Below are 13,019 nucleotides of genomic sequence, written 5' to 3'. Positions count from 1 at the left end.
CATATTTAAGTTAATTATAAATAATTTTAATATATTAAATATCTATAAAAGATCTTAGTAAACTTTTATTCCAATTTGGAAAATTATCTAAATCACTTTATTTTTTGTTCGACCTGACCGCTCTTGGATTCTTGGGCTTTCTTGTCTTTATCCTTGCCCGACTTTACTTCGGTGCACAAAAACTCCAAGAAAGATCCGAAGCTTGCCAAAAAAGTATCTGGAACGAGATTCATCTTCTTTTCATCTCCCTCTTTTTTAATTTTTTCAGCTTCTTCAAGAACTCCATTTTCGCAGCCGACTAGTAAGGATTGAAAACCACAGATATTGGCAAATAGAATGTCTGACTTCAGCCTAAAATGAAATCATTTGTTTTAATCTTGTTATTTTCATTTACTTTAAAATAAAACTTTTATTAAAGAATTGTATTGATTATATAAAAATAATTGTATTATTTAAACTAAAAGTAAACCCCTTTGTAGTAATGAGATCCTAAACCTTAAACTTTAAACGTGACTGTCTCCAAACCAGGATTCTATAATAGGGTTTGAGTGTTTTCGATTCAATTTTATCAAAAATATTTAAAGTTCTGTGTGGAGAAAATTCGTCTGACTTACGAGTTTCCTATCATAAGCGTCTTATCCGGCTTGATTTCGCCAGACTCCAACAGCTTGCCCAAAATGCGAGGATTCGGTTTGCCCAAGACGGTCGGCTTGCGTTGAACTATTATTTCGATGGCAGCTACTATGGTGCCCGCGTCCGGAACTCGCTTGTTGCCGAGGGTCTGGAATGCATCCGTGCTGGTGGCCAGGAAAAGGACCTTGGGATTCTGCAGATAGTTGCAGGCCACAAGCAACTGGTTCGTCTCCATGCCGTCCTCTCTTGTCACCAGAACAGCCCCCACATCCGGGTCGAGAACCATGGACCTGACCCAATCCATTCTTCCGTCGCCATGGGGTCTTTTATGATTGACAGCCGAGCAGAAGCCGGCACTTGTGAGATCCCTGCAGATGCCTTCGCCGCCCAGAACGAGCACCTTCTTATTGAACTTCCTTTCGATAAGGTAATTCGATATGGAAGCCGCCGAACTGAAAACGTCCTGCTCCTTGACCTTGAAGCCCAGATCCTTGGTCTTTTGGAACAAATCCGACTTTGTTAGGCAACAGGAATTGGTTACTATTAGACTGCGTTTTCCTTTGGCTCTGATGGCATTAAAGGCCTCCACGGCTCCCTCGATGGGCTGGTTCTCCTGCCACAAAACCCCGTCCGTGCTGCAGATAATGGTCTCGATCCCGCTTAGCCATTCGGCCACCTGCGATTTGGCCATCTTATCCAAATGGCTCACACTGCGCTTGAGCATTATGCAATTTTGAGTTAATTTAGTTTCCTTGATGGATTTCGAAATTTAGGATCCCATGCCTTTGCTATGGCATTATTTTCAAAGTCGAAGAATTTAATATAGAGGAATTCGAGTGATGAAAGTTTGTCTAACTAATGATTTACTTTTTCCACCGCCCAAATTAAACAATAACAGCTTTCCTTTAATGAAATTCACCATCACGAGATGCGGTCCAAAATACATCCAATTGATGAAAATGCAAAAAATATTGCGATAAGTTAGCTATCACGTTCCCCGCAGATTAAGATTAAGACACTTTACGACCCCAAACGTGACTGAACTGATTCAGATAGCCGTGCGTACAGGTGACTTCAGCATTTTGGGATCATGAGCTAGACAAATGGGCAACGGCTCTTGGGTTTTTGACGTAACGAAGGTCAAACATTCATTCGCAAGGAACCAAAAAAGCAATTTTGTATTATAAAGTGGTAAGTAAGATAGAACAGAACCACCGAGCACCATGCTAGATAGAGCTGGATTTATGAGAGATACGAGAGGTACATTCCAGCCGAGATATGTATGTCCGGAGGTCCATAAAGGGGAAATAAACCTAAATTTAGGTATTCTTTGTCTGGAGCAGAATAATCCACCGCACACGCAGCCCGTCAGGCTATATAAGCCCGTGCTATCGCCTTAATTCGGTGTAGTAAGTGAGATTTCACCAGCAGCAAACCAATTTAAGATGGTCTCCTCCCAGAGGCAGTTTTTGCTCCCGATCCTGGGGCTCCTGGCCTTGGCCGGCGCAGCTCTCAGTGGAGTCCAGGAGGTGCACAATGTGCTCGAGCTGACGGGTCAATCGGTCAACAAGCTGAGGTTCTCCACGGATGTGGCCACCGACAAGTACACCCCGCCGGAGGAGATGGATGCCCAGTTCTGGTACGACATTGCCGACGAGGAGATCACCAAGCGGCTGCAGCTGCCACAACCCAATGCGAAGAAGGCCAAGAACATTATTTTGTTCCTCGGCGATGGTATGCCACTCGCCACCGTGGCAGCTGCTCGCATCCTGAAGGGACAGCGCCAGGGAAACACCGGTGAGGAGTCCTCGCTGAGCTTCGAGCGATTCCCCTACACTGGCTTGAGCAGGGTGAGTTCTCTGGTGAAGATCCCTATTAGAAATTCAATCTAATATTGTGTATTATTCCCGCAGACCTACTGCACCAACGCCCAGGTGCCCGACTCCGCCTGCACAGCCACCGCTTACTTGTGCGGCGTGAAGACCAATATCGTCAACATTGGAGTCAGTGCCGCCGTGGAGTATAATAACTGCACCGCCAGTCAGGATCCGGCCAACCGCCTGACCTCCATTGCCGAGTGGGCCCAAAACGCAGGGAAATCCACCGGTATTGTGACCACCACCACTCTGACCCACGCCAGTCCCTCGGGAGCCTATGCCAAGACGGCCAACCGGATGTGGGAGTGCGATACGGATGTGACCAGCTATGGAGCAGACGCCAGCACCTGCATCGACATGGCCACCCAACTGGTGACCCAGACGCCGGGCAAGAACTTCGAGGTCATGTTCGGCGGCGGAATGGGCAAGTTCCTGCCCAGCAGCATCGTGGATAGTCACGGAAAGGCTGGCGAGCGATCAGATGGAGTGAACCTGCTGTCCCGCTGGCAGGGACTTCACGATGGCGGCGTCCTGGTCACCAACCGCAATCAGCTGCTCAAGTTGAACGTCTCGGCCGTGTCCAGCGTCATCGGACTCTTCCAATCGAAGTTGATGGACTTCCACCTGGAGGCGGATGACTCCTACCAGCCCACCCTTTCGGAACTCACCGAGGTGGCCATCAAGAAACTGAGCCAGAACGAGAACGGATACTTTGTGTTTATCGAAGGTGGTCTCATTGACTATGGCAACCACTATACAAAGGCCGGTTATGCTTTGGATGAGGCCCTGGAGTTCGAGAAGGCCATTCAGTTGGCCCGCGACATGACCGACATCGAGGACACGCTGATTGTGGTGACCGCCGATCACGGACACGCCGTCAGCATAGCCGGATATCCTGGCAGAGGAACTCCCATCCTGGGCATCAATCAGCACGACACCGATATCAATGGAGTCAAGTACTCGGTGCTCAATTACGCTGCAGGACCTAATCAGTATCTGGATGAGACTGGCCAGCGTATTCCCTTGGACGATATCCTAGGTGCCGATGACGCCATCACGCCCAGTTACATCGCCAAGGATCAAGGCGTGCACTCCGGCGAGGATGTGGGCATCTTCGCCTCCGGTCCCCAGAGCCACCTTTTCACCGGAATGATGCAGCAGAGCACCATTCCCCACCTGATGGCCTACGCCTCGTGCATTGGAAGCGGTCAGAAGGTGTGCGACAACTTAGAGTAACGTAGATAAAAATAGCAGGAAATTGGAAGCTGAAGCTTGATCTGAAGTTTTTGTTTCCATAATAAAAATGTACTTAGCAATCTGATAAGCATGAGTTTTATTTGATTTAATACGGTTATCTCAAGAATCAATTAGTCATTTTGTTTAAGAGATCATAATAAGGGTACAAAAATTAAGCAACTGACAAAAAATATTAAAGTAGGTACCTTACATAAATCCTTTAATCTATGGCAAGAATGGTTTAAGTAACTTTTAAAGGTGTTTTAACATATATGTTACTTCTTTTTAAGAATCAAAAAATAATAATGTTTGCTTCCAGTGGAAACATTTTTTATTAAAATATTAAGATTTACTTCTTAAACGTGCATTTGTAGATTAGATACTAAATTAATTCTTTTACTTCGTAATTATCTTCTATAGTACAATGGTTATGGTAGACTGTTTGTTTGCCCCTGTATCTTATAATTGTTCCGGCTATTGCCATCAACTTTTCAAGCACTTATCCTTAGCTGCGTCCAAAATGTCACCTTAAGAGCGGTGTAGTTGCGTTCCATGATCAGGCGTCAAGTTTTTTTACACAAAATTAATAACAAAATAATTTAAAATGTACCCCTTCGAAATCGTATAGATCCTCCACCCCGATCGTGGCTCAAAATCTAAATCTACAATGCAAGTTCTTTTATCATCCGCCTTCCATTGGCTCAGGCTTTTGAACTGGTAGCACAGTCTATTGACTGAAAGAACCCCTACAATAATAAACTTTACACTCTAAGAACTGTGTAAATATAAAACCATATACCGAGATTTTTTGGAGACGTTTGAGTTATAGAGATTTTGTCATAGAGATAAAACAATTAAGATAAAAAAAAGCCTAAAAAGTGTGTATAAATAGGCGCGTGTTGAGCGTTCGCTTGCCTTGACTAAAATAATTCTGCACAAAATATAGACCTTTGTCGCCGTAATGATGAGATGTTCCCTATCCTATCCATTTATAGGAAAAGACTTACTTACCCATTAGTTAACATTATCAGATAATTTATTTTGTTATTCAATAAAGTTGAGTTGACAAAATATAACTAATAGTACGATGATTTGTTTTTTGAAACGCCCGATTAAATAATAACAACTTTCTCCAATCTTATGGTGTGCTGTTTACCTTCCTCGAGAAAATGCAACAGCCCGAGTGATAAGGCAGTCACACGTTACCTGAAGATTACGATCATGAGGCTGCGTTAGATCTTTACGACCGCAAACGTGACTGATTCACTATTCAGATTGCTGGAATAATTATTTGCACAGGTGATCTAAGCACTTTAAGGATCACGATCTAAACAAGTGGCAGAGCGAAGGTCAAATATTCGCAAAAACCAAAGCGATAATTTTATCAGCTTTACATCTGGAATGGGTTTGATAGTGGGATAGTAAGTTGTAAGTTTCAGCTGATCTTCCTGGAAACACCAACAGAGATAAGTCCAGGGGTCCATAAAGCGGGAATAAACCTAAATTTAGTTATTCCTTGTTTGGAGTACAATAATCCGATGCAGTCCATATAAGCCCTTGAAATCAGAACAGCTCGTTGTAGTTTGTGAAATTTCGCTGCACTAGAAAGAAGCAATTTCCCGCAATGCAGTTACTGCTTCCGATTCTGGTGCTCCTTGGCTTCTCCGGTTTAGCACTCAGCGGAGTCCAGGAAGTGCACAATGTATTCGAGCTGACGGGCCAGAAAGCCAGCAGGGAGTTCTCCACGGATGTGGCCAACGGCAAATACACTCCGCCGGAGGAGATGAATCCCCAGTTCTGGTACGACCTCGCCGACGAGGAGATCACCAAGAGACTGCTGCAGCCACAACCCAATTCAGTGAAGGCCAAGAACGTCATTATGTTCCTCGGAGATGGTATGCCACTCGCAACCGTCACAGCTGCTCGGATCCTGAAGGGACAGCGCCAGAACAAGACCGGTGAAGAGTCCTCGCTGAGCTTCGAGAGATTCCCCTATTCGGGCTTGAGCAGGGTAAGTTTCAGTTGAGGAGTTTTTATACCCGTTACTCGTAGAGTAAAAGGGTAGGGGAGAGTGGGGGAATTTCGTCACAGGGGCAATTTCGTCACCTGCAATATCTCGGAATCCATAAGTCGTAAAAATATATAATTTTTTTGTTTTAGCCCTACAAGACGGCCAGACACAACCAATGCATTTGTTTTGCACAGAAGGCCAAGATAATTAAGCTATAATATTAAATGTGTTTTAACAGTTCAAAAGCTACATTTAGTTCTCGACGAAATTTTTTCTGTATGCCACAATTCAAAAGGAATAAGATACACGATTTTTTATATAATACACAGTGCTATAATGTGCATTTCTGCGTCAGTGATTTTTAACTTCGCGCCTAATTTCGGAAGAAAAATAATTATTTCTAAAAAAGTACGGTCTGGGGAAATTTCGCCACCCTACGCTAAGGGTAAATTCGCACCTATTTTAAATACATATTTTTATATTTGACGAGCTGGCTAGCGAACAGACTACCAGCAGCAGCAACAAATATAGGACGTCAACAAAAATGGTACGCTCGATCAGTGTAACATACTTACAGGCGTAAAGTTCCCTACATTTTTCAGGTGACGAAATTTCCCCAGTTGTGTGGTGATTTTACCCCCCTATGTGGTGAGATTGCCCCAGTATATTGGTTTTACTTTTTAATTTTTTATAAATCACCAAGTTAATTAAAAAAATAGGGGAATGTCACATTTTAAAGCTTAGTGCTAACCGCATTCAACTATAAAAATAGAAATATGATAACGTGTCTCAAGATGGACAATAAATAGCTTTGAAAAAATGCTGACGAAATTCCCCCACTCTCCCCTATACTAGATTCGTGCAAAAGTATGTAACAGCTAGAAGGAAGCGTTTCCGACCCCATAAAGTATATATATTCTTGATCAGGGTCACTAGCCGAGTCGATCTAGCCATGTCCGTCTGTCCGTCTGTCCGTCTGTCCGTCTGTCCGTCTGTATGAACGCTGAGATCTCAGAAACTACAAAAGCTAGAAGGTTGAGATTTCCCACACATATTCTTTGGCTTCCTACGCAGCGCAAGTTTATTTTAGCCGAGCGCCACGCCCCCTCTAACGCCCACAATCGCCCACTAACGATTTTAAAATGGGTCCTGCGCCCACATCTTTAAAGATTTCCGAGAAATATAAATGCAATTTTGTTGTGTATATTTATACCTATCGAAATGTAGAAGACATTTTTCAAATCGGACCATTCATTAAAAAGTTATACGATTTATAAATTGTCAACATATATCTATCTCCCTCGCACTCCCTTTAGCTGAGTTACGATTATTAGTCGGGACACCAACCCGACACAGCGTTCGCACTCCCTTTAGCGGAGTGACGGGTATTAGATAGTCGGGACACCAACCCGACTATAGCGTTCTCTCTTGTTATACCCGTTACTCGTAGAGTAAAAGGGTATACTAGATTCGTGCAAAAGTATGTAACAGCTAGAAGGAAGCGTTTCCGACCCCATAAAGTATATATATTCTTGATCAGGGTCACTAGCCGAGTCGATCTAGCCATGTCCGTCTGTCCGTCTGTCTGTCTGTCTGTCTGTCTGTCTGTCTGTCTGTCTGTCTGTCTGTCTGTCTGTCTGTCCGTCTGTATGAACGCTGAGATCTCAGAAACTACAAAAGCTAGAAGGTTGAGATTTCCCACACATATTCTTTGGCTTCCTACGCAGCGCAAGTTTATTTTAGCCGAGCGCCACGCCCCCTCTAACGCCCACAATCGCCCACTAACGATTTTAAAATGGGTCCTGCGCCCACATCTTTAAAGATTTCCGAGAAGTATAAATGCAATTTTGTTGTGTATATTTATACCTATCGAAATGTAGAAGACATTTTTCAAATCGGACCATTCATTAAAAAGTTATACGCAATCAAAAATTATATATCTATCTCCCTCGCACTCCCTTTAGCTGAGTTACGATTATTAGTCGGGACACCAACCCGACACAGCGTTCGCACTCCCTTTAGCTGAGTGACGGGTATTAGATAGTCGGGACAACAACCCGACTATAGCGTTCTCTCTTGTTTTAAATTGAAATAGTACACACAAAAAAAAGCATGTTCCATATCGTTTTTACATTAAATACTCTTTTCGACCAGGTCAAATTTATCTATATCAAATTAAAATTGATCTTAAATAATGTAAAATCGATCTACGTTTCATTTTGATTTTTTTTTTTTTTTTTGGTTTCAAAGAACTTTCTGTATTTGGCTAGTTTTTCTATTGCTTTCATACTACAATACTTTTAAGCGTGTGTCCTAATCATAAAACTTTTTTCTCTTATCTCCACAGACCTACTGCGCCAACGCTCAGGTACCAGATTCCGCCTGCACTGCCACCTCTTATCTGTGCGGCGTGAAAACCAACATAATTAATATCGGCGTAAGTGCGGCTGTAAACTTTAATAACTGCACCGCCAGCCAGGATCCAGCGAACCGCTTGACCTCCATTGCCGAATGGTCCCAGAATGCTGGCAAGTCCACGGGATTCGTGACCACCACCACGCTGACCCACGCCAGTCCCTCGGGAGCCTATGCCAAGACGGCCAACCGGATGTGGCAGAGCGACACGGATGTGACCAGCTACGGGGTGGATGCCAAAACCTGCATCGACATGGCCACCCAACTGGTGACCCAGACGCCGGGCAAGAACTTCGAGGTCATGTTCGGCGGCGGGATGGGCAAATTCCTGCCCAAGACCATCAAGGATAGCCACGGAAAGGCTGGCGAGCGATCTGATGGTGTGAATCTTCTGTCCCGTTGGCAGGGACTCCACGATAAGGGTGTCATGGTCACCAATCGCAAGCAGCTGCTCAACCTGAACGTCTCATCTGCGTCCAGCATTATTGGGGTCTTCCAGTCGGGCCTGATGAAATTCCACATGGACGCGGATGCCACCTACCAACCTACCCTCTCCGAACTCACCGAGGTGGCCATCAAGAAACTGAGCCACAACGAAAAGGGATACTTTGTTTTTATTGAAGGTGGGTTTTACCTAAAGAGATCATATCTTGAATATAGTTCATATAGCTTAATCAAAATAAATATACATATTTTTAGGTGGTCTTATTGACTATGGCAACCATTACACCCAAGCCGGTTATGCCTTGGATGAGGCCCTGGAGTTCGAGAAGGCCATTCAGTTGGCCCGGGACATGACCGACATCGAGGACACGCTGATTGTGGTGACCGCCGATCACGGACACGCAATTAGTATCGCCGGATATCCTGGCAGAGGAACTCCCATCCTGGGACTTAATCACCACGACACCGATATCAATGGAGTCAAGTACTCGGTGCTCAATTACGCTGCGGGACCTAATCAGTATTTGGATGAGACTGGCCAGCGTATTCCCTTGGACAATATCCTCGGCCCGGATAACGCCATCTCACCCAGCTATATTGCTAAGGAAATAGGTGTACACTCCGGCGAGGATGTGGGTATCTGGGCCTCGGGTCCGCAAAGCCATTTATTTACCGGAACGATGCAGCAGAGTACTATTCCCCACCTAATGGCCTACGCCTCATGCGTTGGCAGCGGAAAGAAGGTGTGCACAAACTAAATTGGGAACTTCTTTTACTGAAGAATTTAATACAAAGGGTTTAAAGTCATACGTTAAAATATATTTATAGATGTTAAAAACATATTAAAATAATATTTAAAAAGTTAAAGCAAAAATGTATTATTTAATTGTTCGCATATAGTGATAAATGATTTAGGGAAGTTATTAAAAATATGTAACTTGCTATTTACTATCATTTGTATTATTTCCACATAGATAAATCTTGATGAAGCTAACATATCTCTTGAATCTAAAATGATATAATACTTTTCATTACAGTCCAGCTTCCAAAGCTCGAACCACAAAAAAAGTTCCTCTTAGATTTCTACTATCTCTATTGAAAATAAAACTAGTTCGACTTATGTATAGTGACTTCAGTTAAGAAAGTTTGAGTTTACGAAGTTCAACTGTGAATACTCCGTACTCCGAGTACGATTCTTCTTCTATTCAAGAATTATCGTCTGTTTTTTCGGCAATCTTTATAGCTTTTAATAAGCACAGTTGTGGTCTTAAACTCATGTATCACTTAAAGCCAGCCACCCCCACTAATTCACCTTGAATGAGGGATGGGGTCAGATCCCGTTGCTTAAAGTCTTGGTGCCGTGCCCACTTTTAAAAGCCGATGTGTTCGCAATTCATTGGTCTAGAATTTGGACTGGTAGCCAGGTCTGTTGACTCAAGAACCCGTAAAAATGGTCATAAACTCAATGACCAAAAGACTATGTAAATAATAGGCCATAAAGTGAGATCTTTCGGAGACGTTTAGAGCTATGGGACTTATGCCACGGAGATATGGGAACTTAGATAACACCAGTCTAGAAAGGTTAATAAATAGCCGCGGTAGAAATCCTGGACTTAGTTCAATCGCTGGTCCCAAACCGAAAATGAAGAGCTACGTGGGCATCATCTTGGTGCTAAGTGCCCTGATGGCCACCTCCTTCTCCGCTTCCGTAGACAGTGAGTGCTGGAGTTGGAACCTGCATCGTACAGAAGTCTTACAAAAATTACATTTACAGTTCAAGAGATCCATAATCAGAACCAGCTGGTGGGAGGATCGAGCATAGTAAAAACCCGTGAATCCAACCTCATCGATCCCAATGCCATGGCCAAGGGAAAGACGGGACCGGAGGAGGAGAAGAACGCCCAGTTCTGGTATGACTTGGCCGACGCGGAGATTGCCAAGCGTCTGGAGCAGCCGCAATTGGACAAGAGGAAGGCCAAGAATGTGATCCTGTTCCTGGGCGACGGCATGTCCCTTTCCACGGTGGCAGCCGCCCGCATCCACAAGGGTCAGCTGAAGGGCAATACCGGCGAGGAGGATTCCCTGAGCTTCGAGAAGTTCCCCTACACCGGCCTAAGCAAGGTGAGTGACAACATTAGGGTTACAAATTAGATATAGGATTATATGAGAAAAAGTATTCTAAACTTTCGATTCCCAGCGATCCTAGATAAAAACTCAAAAATTCGAGTTAAAATTAAATTCATTTTTGACTTCTGAAAATAATTAAATTTTAACTATAGTTAAGAAATTAAAAGTTCGCTTGAATTCGATGTTAAGAATTCCGTGTTGCATATGATCTGATGATGTCTACACAGAGAGAATTAACCAAGAACTTTACACTGAAATTGTAAATTTTTGTTTTTCTTCCAATATTGGGGCTTTTACTCAAGTTCAGAATACAGATACTCAATTTGAGAATGTCGTCTTACTTCCAGTATTCCCTCTGTGCAGTTATAATGTATCCAAATTAATGATGTGCTGATTTTTCCCTCAGACCTACTGCTCCAATGCCCAAGTTCCCGACTCCGCCTGCACGGCCACTGCCTATTTGTGCGGCGTGAAGACCAATATCGTGGCCCTGGGCATCACGGCTGCCGTGACCTTCAACAACTGCAGTGGCAGCGAGGACCCGGCCAACCAGGTGGACTCGATCGCCGCCTGGGCTCAGGCTGCCGGCAAGGCGACGGGCATCGTGACCACCACCACGCTGACCCACGCCAGTCCATCGGGAGCCTATGCCAAGACCACCAATCGATTCTTCGAGAGCGACACTGACATTGTGACCTACGGCGAGGGCCAGAACGATCCGGCCACCTGCACGGACATCGCCACCCAGCTGATCACCCAGGCGCCCGGCAAGAACTTTGACGTGATGCTGGGCGGCGGAATCGGCAAGTTCCTGCCCAACACCATCACGGATCCGTTCAACAAGAAGGGCGAGCGATCCGACGGCGTCAACCTGCTGTCCCGCTGGCAGGGTCTGCATCCCGGCGGCGTTTTGGCCTACAATCGCGACCAGCTGCTGAGTGTGAATGCCTCGAAGATCACCAATCTGATTGGCACCTTCCGTTCGGGAGTGATGAGCTTCAACAAGCTGGCCGATCCCAAGGAGGAGCCCACTTTGGCGGAAATGACGCGCAAGGCCATCGAGGTGGTTAGCAAGTGTGAGGAGGGCTACTTCCTGTTCGTGGAGGGCGGCCTGATCGACTACGGCAACCACTTCAATTCGCCTACTTACTCGCTTAGCGAGACCCTGCAGTTCGAGCAGGCGGTTCAGGAGGCTCTGGACCTGACCAATCCCGAGGAGACCCTCATCGTGGTCACCTCCGATCACGCTCACCCGCTGACCATCTCCGGTTATCCCGGCAGGGGCACCCCCATCCTGGGACTCAATCAGGATGACACCGATGTGAATGGCATTAAGTACGCCACTCTGAACTACGCTGTGGGCACGGAGCAGTATCTGGATGAGCATGGCCAGCGCATCGACCTCTCCGATAAAATTGGAGCTGAGGGTAAGTGATAAGGGAGCTAAGCGATATCACATCTGAATTAATATCAGAGAATTTCCAAATATTAATATCAGTTTAAGCAAGTTGCACTTCTGAAAATATGGTTCATAAGATTCCTTTCTTATACAGAAAGAAAAATTCAAGCAATCCAAGAAAACCGTGAAAGCACAAATGTTAAATTGAGTTTATTCAACCACTTTTTAATAGGCATCGTTGAGATAAACATTGTAAGAAGCGTCGATTCAACTTAAATCAAGCTCATTGAAAACATTATCAACTTATCAAAAATGTCTTTTTATTTTTTAGAGCATTTTAAAGTCAGATAAGAGCACCTGAATTCTCTCTGTGTAGTGTTTGAGTTCAAATTGCAATGACAATATGATAAAGAATTTTGTTATAGAACTTATTACTAATTGTAGTATAATAATTATATTAAAATAATATTATTATACTTAATATAACCCTGTAAAAGTAAATGGATTAAAAAAGCTTTTCTTATATTTAATCATTTTTAACCCTTACACATTACAACTTAATAATGTCTTGTACTATCTGCTTTCCTTCTAGACTTCATCCATCCCAGCTACATCCATGGCCTAATTGGCGTCCATGCCGGCGATGATGTGGGCATCTTTGCCACTGGCCCCCAAAGTCACCTCTTCACCGGATCGATGCAGCAGAGCACCATTCCCCACGCGATGGCCTACGCCTCCTGCATTGGCAACGGACGCACTCTCTGCGACAATGAAGACGACTAGAATTTTAACAAGCAAATTTATAATGTAGAGTATTTGAAAAGCACTCCCACATTTGACTTTCATTTTTAGGGGGCACTTTCGAGAAATCAATAAT

General features: G+C 44.3%; 4 protein-coding genes across 4 annotated transcripts; 3 read left to right on the top strand and 1 right to left on the bottom strand.

The window, feature by feature from the left end:
* Positions 1 to 39: 39 nt before the first annotated feature.
* Positions 40 to 1,444, bottom strand: LOC108057114 (chronophin). The gene is made up of 2 exons (XM_044395979.2): positions 615 to 1,444; positions 40 to 351 (listed from the first exon to the last, which is right to left on the bottom strand). The coding sequence occupies exons 1-2, from the start codon at positions 1,355 to 1,357 to the stop codon at positions 93 to 95; spliced, it is 1,002 nt and encodes a 333-aa protein (XP_044251914.1). The 5' UTR covers positions 1,358 to 1,444; the 3' UTR covers positions 40 to 92.
* Positions 1,445 to 2,058: 614 nt separating this feature from the next.
* Positions 2,059 to 3,756, top strand: LOC108057112 (membrane-bound alkaline phosphatase-like). The gene is made up of 2 exons (XM_017141239.3): positions 2,059 to 2,483; positions 2,547 to 3,756. Exons 1-2 carry the CDS (start codon positions 2,079 to 2,081, stop codon positions 3,744 to 3,746), a joined length of 1,605 nt encoding a protein of 534 aa, XP_016996728.3. The 5' UTR covers positions 2,059 to 2,078; the 3' UTR covers positions 3,747 to 3,756.
* A 1,607-nt stretch (positions 3,757 to 5,363) lies between these two features.
* Alp2 (Alkaline phosphatase 2) lies at positions 5,364 to 9,381 on the top strand. Its single transcript, XM_017141237.3, has 3 exons — positions 5,364 to 5,757; positions 8,105 to 8,795; positions 8,872 to 9,381. The coding sequence occupies exons 1-3, from the start codon at positions 5,371 to 5,373 to the stop codon at positions 9,372 to 9,374; spliced, it is 1,581 nt and encodes a 526-aa protein (XP_016996726.2). The 5' UTR covers positions 5,364 to 5,370; the 3' UTR covers positions 9,375 to 9,381.
* An 877-nt stretch (positions 9,382 to 10,258) lies between these two features.
* Alp7 (Alkaline phosphatase 7) lies at positions 10,259 to 12,955 on the top strand. Its single transcript, XM_017141238.3, has 4 exons — positions 10,259 to 10,331; positions 10,391 to 10,737; positions 11,150 to 12,170; positions 12,735 to 12,955. Exons 1-4 carry the CDS (start codon positions 10,259 to 10,261, stop codon positions 12,923 to 12,925), a joined length of 1,632 nt encoding a protein of 543 aa, XP_016996727.3. The 3' UTR covers positions 12,926 to 12,955.
* Positions 12,956 to 13,019: the final 64 nt, after the last annotated feature.

This window comes from Drosophila takahashii, chromosome 2R (assembly GCF_030179915.1).
Source record: "Drosophila takahashii strain IR98-3 E-12201 chromosome 2R, DtakHiC1v2, whole genome shotgun sequence".
Classification (NCBI taxonomy): domain Eukaryota; kingdom Metazoa; phylum Arthropoda; class Insecta; order Diptera; family Drosophilidae; genus Drosophila; species Drosophila takahashii.
The sequence above is the reverse complement of the archived record's forward strand: the minus strand, read 5'-3'. Positions and strand labels throughout refer to the sequence as shown.

Excerpts from the sequence above, each read along its gene's own strand:
- LOC108057114 (XM_044395979.2), bottom strand. The coding sequence starts at position 1,357 with ATGCTCAAGCGCAGTGTGAGCCATTTGGATAAGATGGCCAAATCGCAG. Across the intron at positions 352-614 it reads ACGCTTATGATAGGAAACTC|GCTGAAGTCAGACATTCTAT; the intron begins GTAAGTCAGACG and ends ATTTCATTTTAG.
- Alp7 (XM_017141238.3), top strand. The coding sequence starts at position 10,259 with ATGAAGAGCTACGTGGGCATCATCTTGGTGCTAAGTGCCCTGATGGCC. Across the intron at positions 10,738-11,149 it reads CCTACACCGGCCTAAGCAAG|ACCTACTGCTCCAATGCCCA; the intron begins GTGAGTGACAAC and ends TTTTTCCCTCAG. Across the intron at positions 12,171-12,734 it reads CGATAAAATTGGAGCTGAGG|ACTTCATCCATCCCAGCTAC; the intron begins GTAAGTGATAAG and ends CTTTCCTTCTAG.
- Alp2 (XM_017141237.3), top strand. The coding sequence starts at position 5,371 with ATGCAGTTACTGCTTCCGATTCTGGTGCTCCTTGGCTTCTCCGGTTTA. Across the intron at positions 5,758-8,104 it reads CCTATTCGGGCTTGAGCAGG|ACCTACTGCGCCAACGCTCA; the intron begins GTAAGTTTCAGT and ends TTATCTCCACAG. Across the intron at positions 8,796-8,871 it reads ATACTTTGTTTTTATTGAAG|GTGGTCTTATTGACTATGGC; the intron begins GTGGGTTTTACC and ends ACATATTTTTAG.
- LOC108057112 (XM_017141239.3), top strand. The coding sequence starts at position 2,079 with ATGGTCTCCTCCCAGAGGCAGTTTTTGCTCCCGATCCTGGGGCTCCTG. Across the intron at positions 2,484-2,546 it reads CCTACACTGGCTTGAGCAGG|ACCTACTGCACCAACGCCCA; the intron begins GTGAGTTCTCTG and ends TTATTCCCGCAG.